The sequence below is a fragment of the Schistocerca serialis genome, chromosome 1 (assembly GCF_023864345.2).
Source record: "Schistocerca serialis cubense isolate TAMUIC-IGC-003099 chromosome 1, iqSchSeri2.2, whole genome shotgun sequence".
Lineage (NCBI taxonomy): Eukaryota > Metazoa > Arthropoda > Insecta > Orthoptera > Acrididae > Schistocerca > Schistocerca serialis.
Window position 1 is genome coordinate 1,131,856,496 of NC_064638.1, and position 15,539 is coordinate 1,131,872,034.

The following is a 15,539-nucleotide window of genomic DNA, read 5'->3' on the forward strand; positions in this document are numbered from 1 at the left end:
CTATGTTTTTACCTACCTGCAAGACAGGCTGATTACTGTGCAGTAACTTATTGTCAGTTCTATTTTTTTTTTTTTTTTTTAGTAAGGTGAACGGAGTGAATTGGCCAACAGTTTTCTATCTCATATTGTCACTATTTTTAAATAATTGCTTCACTGTTGAGATTTTCAACCTTCTGGAAACACTGATTCACTAAATAATATGTTGGCAATGTATGCCAAAAGCCTTGCAATTTCAGAAGCAGCCTTTATTATGACATACACCAGCACCTCATCTACAAATGCCAATGTTTCATGTTTCAACCCTTTTAACACTTCATATTCATTTACTGCATATATCCTCATGCTGCAAGCAGCTTTTGAGCATTCTGCCTTCCCTTGATTTGTGAATTTCAAACTTAATGAAGTTGCTACACTTATGAAATAGTTGTTTATATAATTTTGCAAATCATCTTTTTTTAGTAGTGACTCTTCTGTGTGTTTGATAACAATATCCTGTTTTTTATCTGTCTTCCCTATTTCAGTACTCAAAGTTCCCCATATAGCTTTGACTTGTTATCAGACAGTCTTATTACTCAGAAATTTGGCCTTAGCAATTAATTTTCTTGAAGGACCCTCTTGAAATTCCTAGCACATTCTCTAAATTGTGGATGTTTTCATTTTAGTAATTGGTCTTTTTAGAGTTCCACAAGAATTTTTAATGCTGGTTGTATCCAGGAACTATTGTGGTGCTAAAGGAGAATGCTAAAGATTATATGGGTAGGTTGAATAACTAATGAGAAGGTGCTGAATCGAATTGAGAGAAAAGAAGTCTATATCAAAACTTGACTAACAGAAGGGATCGGTTGATAGGATATCACCTGAGGCATCTAAGAACTGGCAATTTTTTAATGAAGGGAAGTGTGTGGGGAGGGGGTAAAATTGTTGAGGGAGACTAGGAGACTAAGGGCTGAATACAGCACATTCAAAATATGTAGGTTGCAATAGCTATTTGGAGTTAATGAGACTTGCATAGGATAGAGAAGTGTGGAGGCGATCAGCATCAAACCAAAGTAGAGCTGCATCATCCTAACATTCAGACTGAAGACAACAACTAAAACTATTTTGTACTTTTATTTTATGAAATGACTGCCTCTTTCCCTTCAAGGATTCACATTTAAGCTCATGGAGTATTTCCATAACACTCTCAAACTGACAGGCAACAAATCTCATGGGATGTCTCTGAAATGCTTCGATATCTTTCTAAAAGATGATATAATAGTAACCCCAAAAACTCATTCAGTATTCAAGAATGGATCACACCAGTGATCTGTATGCAGCATCCAGTGTACCACACTTTCACAGTAAGTCAAAGCCAGTCCTTCATCTTTCCTACACCTGACGTTATGTGTTTGTTGGATTTCATATCACTTTGTAATGTTACGCTTAGATATAGACATGATTAAGTCACACTGCATACAATAAACACTGTATTCAAACATAACAGGACTGCTTCTCCTACCCACAAACATTAACTTACATTTATCTATGTTTAAACCAAACACCACACATAAATTCTGTCCAAGTCAGCTTGGCTCCCACTATAGGCAGTCAACGAAATGTTCCCATACACAATGGTGTAACAGCAGTCTCAGATTGCTGCCCACCCTAACCTATGGACCGTTTAGGTGTGCAGAAAACAGGTGTGGTTCTATTACGCCTCTCTGGGGCAGTCCTGGCATTAACTTTGTGTCTAATGAATGCCAGCCGTCCAGGTCAATATACTGGGTTCTGTGAATCAAAACCTTACCTTACAGAGTGACTCATCTTTTTCTGCCTGATCACCAAACTCCCTAAATCATTCTCCTTGTGATTCTATAGCAAACTGCTTTTGTCTGCAGCTGGACAAGGGTCGTCCTCTCTTACCTCAGCTAGCAGGTGATATCCATTTTTTCAATCTGAAGTTGAAGGAGCTCTTACCACTTTTTGCGCATACTTCTGTTACATTTCCCCAGCTCTCATTTTTCTCTCTGTCAATCTGCTGAAGACTTGTGAACTGATAATCAGATATTTTATGTCTTCATCTGATCATTGTTTGTATTATATAACATCACAGATCTAATTAAATTTATCTTTAATGCATTCAAATGGAGATGGGAAATACTTGTATCCTGCTGTATACAAATTTCAGTTTCATGTTTGAAGATTACTGCTAGGTACACACAGACCTGGATTATATATGCAAGTAATTAACTTACCCCTCTTGGCCATTCTGTGCAACATTTCAGCATCCTCAACAGTGATGCAAGCAGTGGGAATGTGTGTAACATTGTCAGCATAATCCTGTTGTCCAGTGTGAGGAGTAGCCAGCGAGAATGGAGTAACAGAACGAATCAATGTCGCAACAGCACCCAGGCGAGCAGCTTTGCTTGCACCCTGGGTGCGATACTGAACTGTTTCACCATAAGATTTAAAGGGCTCATTAAATACAACAATTTTTCCTGGAACCTGCAATGCATATGATTATAAATCAATAAAGATGGGTAGCAGGGGGGAGGAGCGCGAACACACACACACACACACACACACACACACACACACACACAAAGTCACAAAAGAGCTGAAGAAAACAAAACTAACAAGAAATTATCTGAGAAAGTTGCCATCAAGTCTAGCTTGTTTAAATTTTGACACATGGCAAATTAAAAAAGATACAAATCAGATCCAAACTGCATTCAACAATTTGCTGTTAAGATTGCCATCTTCCTCCTGACAGTCCTGATAACAAAATACTGTACTTCAGTTTTTCCATTGGATGATTTTTACTTTTAATTTATTACAGAATGTTTGGCATTGCTTTTCTATATAGATTTAATTAGCAGTATTTACTCTTCCTTTCACCTGCTGTCACCTGCTTTAAGTTATGACTCCCAGATTCTTATTAACCTTTAGCAGTCTGCTTTTCAATATGCACTACGTACGAAAATTAAACTACAAAGTTCTAAAACACACGTGTGAAAGCACAGACAGAACAAGGGTCATCCAAAAATTAAGTTCCACTATTTTTAAAAAAATAGTTAACTTATTTAGCCAGAAATACAGTGTATGCCCAACAGAGTAACAACAAATAATTACATGTAGGCTCGCCATGACTTGACTGTTGTCGGTAGCACTGAAGCAGTGGCTGCAAATCTCATTTTTTATCCTCTCTTCTGCCAGCTGAGAAGTTCAGTCAAAATTCATTATCAGCCATGTAAAGTTCCTGGGGCAAGAGCCATGAGAAAAACAGATGAGAAGTCGCTGGCCAAGGGAATGTTCTGAACGTTGCTGAACTTTTAACATTGAAGACGGCTATGGACACCCTCATCAATGACAATGTTGTTGTAGCAGCGCATTATGGAGAATCACCACTCCACAATTATGGATCTCAGCAGCCATTCTGCGTAGATATTGTGACCCTTGTTGCATGAAACTGTCACCAGCACCTGCTTATAAAGAAAGGCCATCAGGTGTGTCCCATAAATTATGACCCTAAACACTTTGGAGCAGGACTGACATTTCTGCAGCAGTATCATAATGACAGTAACAAGAGCATTGTCAGGATCATCATGGGCAATGAGACGTAGGTTGCTGACCTCAGCCCAAGAACCAAGCAGAAGTCAATGCACTGGCTTCAGAACGCGTCAGTGCGGAAAGTGACGTGTGGTTTTCTTGTACAGGAAGGACATTCTGCTCACTGACTTCCTCCCCAGAGGTGATACAGTGAAAGCTGGCCATTACTGTAAAACACTCCACAAATTGTAGCAGGTCATTCAAAACGAAACGAGTGGAAGGCTCAGCATAGGTGTTATGCTGTTCCATAACTATGCCCAGCCATGTACGGCTTAGTGTACAACTGTTCTGAAGGAGTTTGGCTGGGAGCTGTTTGATCATCTACTGTGAACAGTCTTGAGTTTGCTCTCTCAAGAAATTCCTGTCCTCCATCAGCACTTTCACAATGATGAAGAGCTGAAAATGGCAGCCACAAGCTGGTTTCATTCCCAGGTAGCAGACTTCAATGACACAAGAATATGAAAGCTGCTCTTACAATATGACAAATCTCTCAGTTCTAGTGGAGATGATGTCAAAAAATAGTTCGAATATTGCTGTATTTATTGTGTATTTATGATTTCATTAAAAAATAAAAATTAAAAAATGGAAATTTTAATTTCTGGATTACATTCATTTATGCTTAAATTGGCTAGGCTTCCGCAGTCTGGTAAATAATTCAAAAACTACATTTTCAAATTCTTGTACGGTCTTAAACGAGTATCCCGCACTTCCAAAGAAAAACTGGTCTCAATTATCTTGCAATAAAAATTTGCAACTGGAAGCTAACTAAAGGCAGCAAACAACTATTTTATGAAATGCTCTCTCACACTGATAAAAAAATTAGCACATACTAACATTAAATAACTATGTAAAAACTAAAGACATCAACATAAAAATAAAATCACACAAAGTTTGCTTGAAAAAGCCACATAATTTTAAGACTTCGAGGAAGAACTTGATAACTTTCACTGGAATTAATTAAAAATTTTAAGTGAAAACTGGTGTCAAATGAATTAAATGCAATAGAAAATAAATTACATAAGATATTGATTCACATAATCCAGAAGTAAAGTGAAATTTCCCGATATTTCCCTGATTTCCAGACAAGCTTAGCATTTTTTGCTGACAAATTTGAAGATCTCAAGGACAAGTAGACATAAGTTGACAAAAAATGTAAGGAATTCTATATTCCTAAATGTGTGAGCAAAAATCTTAAGTACTAGCATCATCATCTTTTGTAATGAACTTTTTTTTAGATGGAGAAAGCAAACCAAATGCTACAAATGTTTCATTAAGACCACTGATGTTATTTTATTTCAATAAAGCAAAATACATTTGGTGACAAAAATTCGCATTTCATTGGAGTCCGCAAGACAGATTTAAAATACCTTCACTGCTTTCACAAATAACCTCAGAAAAAAGTTGGCCTCTTGAAAGAAATGGAGATGTGTAAACCAACACTATAGGTGACGACCAATAAAATGTTGGTTCCACTATGTTCGTTATTGTCAGTTATTACCCACTGTGTTATGTCTATTATTCTACAGGTATTGTGTGACTTTTAAAAGGCCTGATTCGTTAGAGATACCCGCAGAAATGGTCTGTGGTTGTGGCCCATTGTGGAAGTCCGCTCATGTGGCCAACTATTCACGTGTCACAGACACCATGTTGATGAATGAGACTGCGGTGATCTCCCATGCAACAAGTAACTTGCGCAAATACTCTGAGAATCAATACTAATGAGCATAGGAACCAACTCACCACAAAAATTATCTCTTAGCCACAGACAGGCACATAGAAAAGACAATCACACTCTCACAACTAAATTTTTGGCCATAGCCTTTGTCAGAAAATGAGAGTGCACACACATTCACACAATCACTCAGATACAACTCTTGCACACATGATCATTGTCTCCAGCCGCTGCATCAACAAGCTCTGAGAATAAGATCAAAGCAAACCACTCCTCACAGCCCCGTCTCTCAATGGCAGCTGCCAGTCTAGCAGCAAATAGTGGTGGAAGCACTGACTGCAAGCAGAGGTGAGGGATGGAAAGGGGAGAAGCAGTAAGAATGAGGGGAGTAGGGAAGCGGTGCATGTACTCAGCTGTGCCCAGCCAGCAACAATGCATGACATCTCAGTCAACAAACAATTTCATGCTAGTGAGACAAAAAATGAGATGTTTCCAGTTTTTTCCAAATTTCCCTGATATTTTCCTGATACATTTGAAATTCCCTGATATTCCCTGATTTCCAGAACTCGTAGCAATCTCAAAAACAAATAGGAGACAAAATGACAGCTATGTTGTCTTCTGATGGTGTGGGAGGGGAACAATGAAGAGGAAGTCCACATACTAGACTGAGATGAGTGAGAGAGTGTAGACCACCCACAAAAGGATGTAGCTTGCAAAGTCGTCAACTGACCAATACTTGAATACTGATCATCAGTCTGTGATCTATACCACATAGGACTGATAGAGAAAATGGAGACTATACAAAGAAGAGCAGCATGTTCCATCACAGGTTTATTTCCTAAGTACAAAAGTGTCACAGAGATGCTCAGCCAACTCCAGTGGCAGACACCACAAGACAGGCGTTCTGCATCACAGTATGGTTTACTGTTAAAATTCTGAGTGTATGTTCCTAGAAAAGTCAGCCAATATATTGCTTCTTTCTATGTCTACCTCGCAAGAAGATCATGACAGTGAAATTAGAGACATCTGAGCTCACACGGAGGCTTACCAACAATTGCTCTTCCTGCAGACAATTCACAACTGGAACAGGAAGAGGAAGAGGGTGAGGTGACAGTGGTGCCGTGAGGTGGCTTGCGGAGCACAGATGTATATTTAGGTGAAACAATCAAATTTTTGTTAACAAGCTGTACAAAATTTAATGCAGAGAAGTGAGAGCTCATGGTCATAACAAACAAAAAGAACAGATCCATAATGAACATGATAATGGATGGATAACAGTTGAAAACAGAAAATCCACAGTAGCTGGGGATATAGTAAAGGAAAACGGAAGCAATGCCAAAGAGATAAGTGAATATGCAAGACCAGTTGATAACTTCATAAGATGTGTAAGAGGAATGACTTGGACAAGTAAGAATGTGACAAAAACAACCATTCATCTATCATTTCCATTATACTCTGCAGGAAGCTGGGTCATGAAAAAAGGGGGGGGGGGTGAAAATAAGGTGCAAGCAAGTGAAATAAAGTTTCTGAGATGTTGGGTAAGTGTAATAAAAAGGGAAAAGATGAAAACTGAAAATGTTAGGTAGGTGACACATGAGAAATGAATATGAATAAGAGAAGAAGGAAAAAAATTCACTGCCATTCTGGCCAGATATGGGCCAATTGGGCCCAACCTTTCATCATGTTATTCTCAGCCAAAGGCATCAATGATATGCGAGATGGAAGAGCACAGTTAAGTAGCTCCTCATGCCATCATAAGGCTGACTGCTCTCCATTCCAGTCCTCCTACCGAGAAAAAACTCTGGCAGTACCAGGAATCAAACTTGAATCCCCCACATTTCAGTGAACTGTGCTGACCACTCATCTGTGGAGGGGACAACACTGAAGAAGAAAAAGGTTAAAATGATTTGGGCATGTGAAGAGAATGGATCAGAAGAGTTTTCTGTCCATGGCTGAAGGGTACGACAAGCAACAACTGAAATGTAGATACATTTTCTAGGGACAGTGGTCCACACAGTTTCATTACAAACTATAAAGTCAGTCTTTAACGTTGCCTAGAAGATGCTCACTGTAAAAATTTTCACAAAAGCCTTAGTTGGTGATGAGCCTTAGAATGCCAAGGATGATTAGCAATAGGTACCAGCGAGTTTGTGGGCTCGTGCACGGTTGAGACACATGTTCAGCAAAGCATATACTTAGGAGCAGCTAGCGGAAGTCCAGTGAGCATCAATCAGCCGGTGGTCAAAGCAAGGGCAAGATGACTCCAATGGATGGGTTGCAGATGCCGCCTGCATCAAGCCCAGAAAGTGCACTGGCTGCAGAGTGGTCGAGTGACAACCTAACCACCCATATGCAGATGAACATTGCTGTGGCGTTATATGGGCATGTGACCTCACAGAAGCAAAAAGATGCCTGCAACTGAGTCACCGTTTACCAAGATATGCACGCCGCATATTAGTGGCACATGCTGCCCCCTGATGCCATGATGGTTGCATGGGGTTTGGAGGAAAACAGCCCAGTAAGCTGTGTAGATGTCTACTGTTTTCATGCAATCTCCTCAAGTAGAATACCTAGTAGTAGTGTCCACTGCTTACCTGCAGTACATCTGTAAGAGTAGTGGCCACATCACAAGGGAGGAGCTCGGCATATACAATAAAGAAGGCACCTTGAAAGAGGCATGAAGTGAGTATGGAGGGCAAGAAATAAAGAGGAAGGCCAAGACACAACTGGGTTAAAGGAGTGGATGAAAGCATTTGGGAGAGAGGAGAAGACTACATCAGAGTAGCAACAGACACAGGTGATGGGAAGTGCAGAGAAAATGGAGAGATTTGTGTTCCATGCAGACCCTGACACTGGCAGGAAACTATGCAAGATGCTGATGACGACTGAGTCACTGGAAGCTAAAAGAAAAAATGGAAAGATGTCTCAAGCACAAATGGTAGTGAAGGTCTCTGGACAGTGTAAAGGGACACCATCCTCTAGCTTTACCTTTCTTTAACAGAAGTAGTCAATACCAGGAATATTTTCGACTCTTGTATAGGCAAACATTAACTCAGCTGTTTAACTAAATGAATTTCATATGATTTTGTATACAATATATTAAATTTTGGGCTAAAATGTATAAAAAGAAATTACCTTATTACAATTGATATGTATTAATTCTGTATGTACAGTTAAAATTACTCTTCTTTTAGAAACATTTGACATTATGAAATATCTGGCACACTTAAAAGTCCTATTATTAATTGCATAATCTGACACTAATTATTACATTTATTTCTGGATTCATTTACAAAATAAGGATATAACTTGGAGCAGATTCTTCTTTTGTCAAGAAAGTTTGTAAACTCTTTCTGTTCTGTAAATTCTTTGGAATGTTGTTAGTATCGCAGAATGAGGGAGTAGTGGGCATGCCTGTGATGGAATCGGATGTGTTTTTATGTTTGGCAGTAAATAATTTTTGGCTTCATGGGAGAGGAAATCATAAAGACAGTGTGATACAGAAGAATGTGACATAATAAAAAAAGAAACAAAACAGAAATTACACAGCAGACTTACTTAACAGTTGTCAAATCATCTGGAACCCTCAAAGTGAAAAATTTCAGCCTCAGAATCTACCCTTAGATGTGACGAACTGCAGGCAACAATGAGAAAATGAAACCAAGTAAAAAAGTTTATTTGTAAATCTTACTCTTCTCAAAGCTTATTAAAAGAAATTAATTATTATGAAGAGACCGAAAATCTACTGGGGATGTGTGGAAGGTTAAGATTCCAATAGATAATTTATATCATATTAATAAAGAATCCCAACAGTTGATGAGAAAAAACATCAAACAAAGTAAATAACAGCTAGTATGAACATAAGCTCAGAAACAACAGAAAACAAGCAACTGGAAAAGACATCTGAACTGAGATGACAGACAAAAAAATATTAATTAATGCGAAGACAGGTGATATTCTGTAACCAAATTAAACTTCAAGTGACAAAATATTAAAAAGAATAATGCTGATAACACTGTAATATTTTTTTCAACCCAATCTATAGTAAAAATACCACATTAATTACAGATAACCATTTCAAAGAAAAAATTAATACTACGAAAAGAAAATAGGTGTTATTTTGCAATGCTGAATGTAATAAAAATCAACTTTAGAAGTTCAAAGTCAAACATATTTAAGACTCTTCATAACATATGCTTGTAAGATTTAAACATCAACAAAATCAGAAGAGGTGAAATTAAAAATCTTTGAAATTTCTAGAAATATATTTGGAGGAACCCATGACAACCACAACAGAATGGAAAACATTAAAAACACAGAAGTATACAATTTATATGGAGAGTAAAACATCATACAAAAAAATTAATTAAAAAACTAGGACACTTCACTGGATTTGAAACGCATTTCATGCTCCAAGTCCACCAAGTGTGTATGGAATACATTCAAGGATTAAGAGGTTCTGACTACCTAGACTACATGTCTCTGTCAACAATCAGAGAAGATATGAAAATCCTCTAAGTGAGGAACTGGGAACACCTATCTTGGTACTAATTAACATTTTTTTGTCTGACAACTCAGCTCTTGTGTTTTACCAGTTGATTGTTCTCTGTTGTATCTGTTCTCATGTTCACTACTAGCGGTTATTTTCTCTGTTTTTTTTCTTAGAAATTGTTGTTATTCTTTATAAACTTAATCTAAGACAGAACTACTAGGTAAAACAGTGTGATATCAGCAGCAAAGAGTTTTCGTGGTTTGTGAAGCTTCTTATAACAATATAGTAAGAAAGGGATTTTATGGGCCCACTAGTGAGCACAACAATAGAGAGCAAGAGGTTGGAGAGAAGTATGAATGTCACCGAGAGTTCAACTTAACAAGACAGTCAAGAAGACAGGACAAGGGAAGACAGAGTACCAGTAAGCCATATTACCCTGAACACGGGACTTCTGGTGGGGAAATATGGAAAACAACAGCGGAAAAGGAAAAAAAAGCCATAGGGCAGAGCGGAAGCCTACAATAAAGATACTACAGAAGCTGCCTGTGGTATTGTCCGGAAATCACAGTGCAACACCAAAGTTGGCAACGCGGATCGATATCACAGACATTAGCAAGGGCTCGCTGCAATACACTACAATCAGTGGGAGACCTCCCTCCACCCCAAAATACATGCCCTCCCTCTGAGTATAGCGGCACCCTCAGCCCCCTTCATTACCTCAGCTACACTGATCAACATCATAGTCTAAGACCAACACGCTGCTAAAGTTTCAGATGAACTTGTACTGTTGTAAATGTTGAACACTGTACCTCAAGACAGTATGTTACTTAGTCCATCAAGTGATGCTTTCATAGTCAAAGACAGTTGTAAATTATAAAGCAATACTGTAGCAAAGAACTGTGTCAAAGTTAAGTAAATCTTTTACTCATTTACGTAATAAAGTGAATTAATGTTTCATGTATTCAAGTTTGATGTGCCTCATATACGAGATACTACCATCATCTGTGTATGTGCATATTGCTACCATGACTTTTGTTACCTCAGTGCAGTGTGCAACTGCCCTTTGAAAATGAACCTGCAAGGCCTGAGACCAAATCCGTTGAGTTTTGAATCAACAGAGTAAATCTATGCACATGTATTTGATAAACTACTGACGCATATCAAATGTCATGTGAAAAACATAAAAGGTTTTAAGAGTGAATTAAAGAACTTTGGTAGGCCGTATCCACTGTCATTGAACCACACCCCTATGAAGATCCTTAAAACATATATAACCAAGTCATTTTGGCATACTGCACTCATAAAAAAGTACTTGTATGTATCTCACTTCATTCCATAGCCCCGATACTATTCATCATATCATCTTTTCTTCAGAATATAATTCATTACTCACAATGTAATTCACGGAAAATAAATATCGCGGCAAAAAGATAGGATGCGAAGTAAAACTGGCAGAAATCAAACAATGGCAAGAGTTATTAGCATAAAGTATGCCTAGTGAGTGGTACAAACAAGTGTAGGCTGTATGGTAGGTTTCCCTCAGTAAAGTCCTGAGGTATGGGTGCTAAAAGAATTCAAATTGCTTTTAACACGAAGAAGTTGTAGAGCTTTTTATGTGACAGGGTATTATGCATCACAACTTTAGATACTTTTTCTATGTCTGTTCATACTAAGTAACAGTTCAATTATGCAGAAAACAGGACAACAGTAGCATATCATCTGCAGTATGACACAGATTCTTTCACAAGCGATTTAGTTCTTACCACTAAATGTCTTAAATAAGAAGCCTAGAGCCAACAAAGTCCATAGCATAAGCGTTGCTCTGAGTCTTAAACACTCAGATGAGCCAACCCCAGCAGGAAAGGATGGAACTGATAATTTTCTTCAAATGTGATACCACATCAGAGACTTAAGATACTTGCAAAGGAACTAAAGTACCTTTAGATACTGACATGCATTGAAGCTTCCACCAGACAGTACTTCACACCCTACATTTATTTGAATAAAATCATACAGAAGTGTTTCATGAATATCTGCACTGGGATAAATTTAAAAAAAAATTAAGATTTATGGTACTTACCAGAGCAGCTTTCTCTTGAAGCTCATCAAAACTTGTCACAACAAGGACCTCTGCTTTAATTCCTTCTGGTGGTGTCCCAACACTTGAACCAAGACCGAGCATAGGCAGTTTCTGAATTCTTGGAGATACCAAGACAGCAGATTCATTGCCCCTATTGAACACGACACACACTTCAGAAATTCAAAAATAACTGGAGACAGGATTGAAAAAACTAACTCTTCAGTGTAATATAAAAAACTATTAGATATCTTTTTAATGATACAAAAGTTTATAGTGATTTTCTCAACACTTTCAGGCCATGCAATTAAACATCTGGTTCACTTTCAGATGCACTATAAACTTGAAATTTGATTTGTATAACAGTTCAGAAGAAGAACAAGTAAAGCAAAAAAGCCATTTTTTGTGTTTATTCACTTCATGTGTGCAGATGCAACAAAGTATATCGAACAGCGTGGAGTAAACTTATTTTTATATATATATTGATCTGAGCTGCTGGAGATGGCGACCATGCATGTGAGAGGTGTGTTTGCTTGTATGAATGAATGAGTGTGTGTGTGTGTGTGTGTGTGTGTGTGTGTGTGTGTGTGTGTGTGTGTGTGTGTTTCCTTATCTGATGAAGACTTTGGGCGAAAGCTAATGTATTAGCATCTTTTTGTTGTGCCTGTCTGCAACTTAATGTGTCATCTTTACAGTAAGTAGCAATCTACCCTTACCTTATATTGTAGAGATGCAATTTTATAATTTGGACTGTGTGTTAGCCAATGTTATATACAATTAAAAATTGAACAGTATTTTTCAAATATTTCCCTCTTAATTGCAGTTTTCAGAGCTATACATAACCAGTCTTACACTCGGGAACACATATATACATGAGACAAGTAGTTAGAAGTTCTTGGTGTGGTGGTACAAAAGTGCTTGTCTTGGGAAACTCATGTAGATAATAGATGTCCAAAAATTAGCTTGAACTTATTCCTATACATCTAACACAGTAAATGGAGACTCATAACTACAGATATGCTACGGTCTCATACATCTGCTGTATAACAAGGTCCCTGTACAAGAACAGTGAATTTTTTTACAGTTAGCTCCCAGAATGCATGAAGAGTATTAAAGTACTGTCATTACTTAAAGAAAAAACAAAACAGTTACATGACTACAGCATGTCGACAACAAATTGACAATTTGTGCAGTGGATGTCAGGAATGGCAGGAGTACCACCTTACCCAGCATTGGGAATGCCGAAGGGAAAAGACTGGTGAGATAAAAACAGCATCAGCTGTTTTCTGCAGTACTGGCACCATTGTCCTAACAATATGTACAATAATACTTCGCATCTAGGGGCAGCTTAACGTTGGCAGGGCTCTGATATATATGAAATTCCTTTAACTAGTGCCAGCTTCCTTCACTTTTGGTAACACCAGTAAAAACACCAAGTTATCATGGATAAGCTGTATCTTCATAGATATCACAGCAATTAAACACGAACTTAAGGACTGACCAGTAAATATGTGGGACTACACTAAAACTTAGCAAGAGCGTGCAAACTTATCTCATGTAGTTATATTATAAGATTTGCTATGTGTGTTTTTCTTTACTGGGTATTTGAATGTTGTGCTTGTTAGCAAACAATATTGAAATAGCACTAGACATCATGTGAAATAAGTTAGAATACATCCAACACAAGGAATTAACACCTGTGTTGATGAATCACTTACATGAATATTTAACCACATAATATGTGTGTGTGAAAAGATGCATAACTCTAGTGAGTCCAGAGTAACATTATACCCTGCCTATTATAAACTGTTATGTCTGATATCATGTAAAACAACCTAAGGAAAAATAAATAAATATTCTACTGTAAGTGCCAAAAACTTTCTACTTGAGTAAACGGAGATTATGATATAATCTGAAATGCCTGTTATTTGAAAATAATCACCAGTTTAAAACTCTACCCAGTTCACAACTATTTCCTCTATTTTACATTTGTTTCCTTCAGCACACTGATTTCAGTTAAATAACGTACTAACTTAACAAAAAAACTGGACACTGCACAGTATAAACACTTGTGAGAAAGAAGAAGACTAATGCGCACTAAATGCTAAAAACTGGACTCGGTCGACCAACATATATATAAAATGACAATAAATTATTCTGTAGCTTTTGAAATTATTCAGTTCTTCCCACTGCAAAAATTGCTGACAGGAAATAAATACACCATACACAGTACCAGTAGGCCTACAAGTAACACACAGAAGCAAGGCTATTCAAAACATATACAACATATTGTTTCGTTAGTTACTTTCATGTTCCATGGAACATTTTGCACGATAAATCGTCATGATGTGGAACAAGTCATTTTACATTCATATTGCAAATTAATGTGTACATCTATTTGTACTCTAAACATCACCATAAATTATTTTTCCCCCAAATGAAAACAAGCTATACAGATTGAGTTAGCAATTGCTACTCACTGCTTTTTACACAATACAAATATAGAAATTCTTCTACGGTACATTTATCTATTACAAACTGTGTGACGAAACATTCAAGCTTGGTCCATTGTGCTAACACTTCCTTGTTTACTAGCACTGTAGTATAGAACAGTATATACTGGTTAAAGCAATACCAAAAAAAATCATAGAGGTAACGCATAAAAAAGGATCTAAAATACATTGTATATACTGTAACTTTAGGTAGTACTTCTGTACTCACCTGACCCAGTGAGGAACAACAGCTTCTTCACCATGTACATTTTCTAAACCAAATTGTGAGGACTGGTTCAGCATGAAGTCAATTGCATTTTCTAGATTTTCAGAACCGGCTATTCTACTTCCAAATTTGTCAACGAAATACGCCAGTGTTCTCCACGTTCTACCCCGAAATCTTCCATACACGATACTATCAATTATTTTATTCACAACAGGTTCATAATTCTTTATCTCCTGTCGTAGTGTTTCTGGGACAGCACATATTACGTCGTTGGTATCATGCACTTCATTATCTAGCACTGAACAGTCGACAGCGCAAGAAAATGCAATAATGAAGAAAAATAAAATATACATCATCATCTTGCGCGTAACGTCTACCGCCAGTACGTGCTTCGGACTAAATCGGTTACACGGCGGATACATGATTATATGAACAGCGCCCATGCAAACACCCTGAGACTAATATTAAGTTAGTCCATGATAGTATCTGACCCCTAAACTTCCGATACTTTAAACAAATTGTGGGGTTATGTACAATCACGCAGCGGAAAAACACTTCCGTCTTTAGTCAATGGATGTCATCGTACTATGCTGATAGTTTTATCTACGTATACCGAAGCACTGTCAAATATTACGCGTAATCTCATTCAGTGTCTCCTCGTTATCTACGCACAAGCGCTGAAACACAGCTTAATATTCCCGCGTCCGAATTTGGAACATACTGGCCCAATCACAAGCGTCGCAGAACCGCGGCACTCGAGTTTTTTAGTAATATCGATAAGTGAAATGAAACGAGAAACAGGATTGAAAACCTGAAATTCAGAATACTAATAATCACCTGTTTGCTTTAAAATCTTAAACAGTCTGCACAATAAACAATCCCCTTTGTCACCAGATGTTGCGAATATTGCAGATAAAGGAAACATTATAAGAGACAGTGTAATTTCTGTTCTTCCTCTTGAATATTATGTTAATATTGTACCCGTAAATGGA

The 15,539-nt window shown here is 37.6% G+C and overlaps 1 protein-coding gene across 4 annotated transcripts in view; it reads right to left on the bottom strand.

Annotated features, from left to right (window-relative positions):
• LOC126417107 (carboxypeptidase Q-like) overlaps nt 1-15,289 on the bottom strand; it is an 88,963-nt gene extending 73,674 nt beyond the window's left edge. For all 4 annotated transcript variants that reach the window (XM_050085018.1, XM_050085026.1, XM_050085011.1 and 1 more), the window contains exons 1-3: nt 14,551-15,289; nt 11,833-11,983; nt 2,235-2,484 (exon numbers count right to left, since the gene is read on the bottom strand). In XM_050085018.1, coding sequence (XP_049940975.1) covers nt 2,235-2,484; nt 11,833-11,983; nt 14,551-14,990 — 841 coding nt within the window. In that variant the 5' untranslated portion in view covers nt 14,991-15,289. The remainder of the gene's footprint in view (nt 1-2,234; nt 2,485-11,832; nt 11,984-14,550) is intronic.
• Between the last annotated feature and the right edge of the window lie 250 nt (nt 15,290-15,539).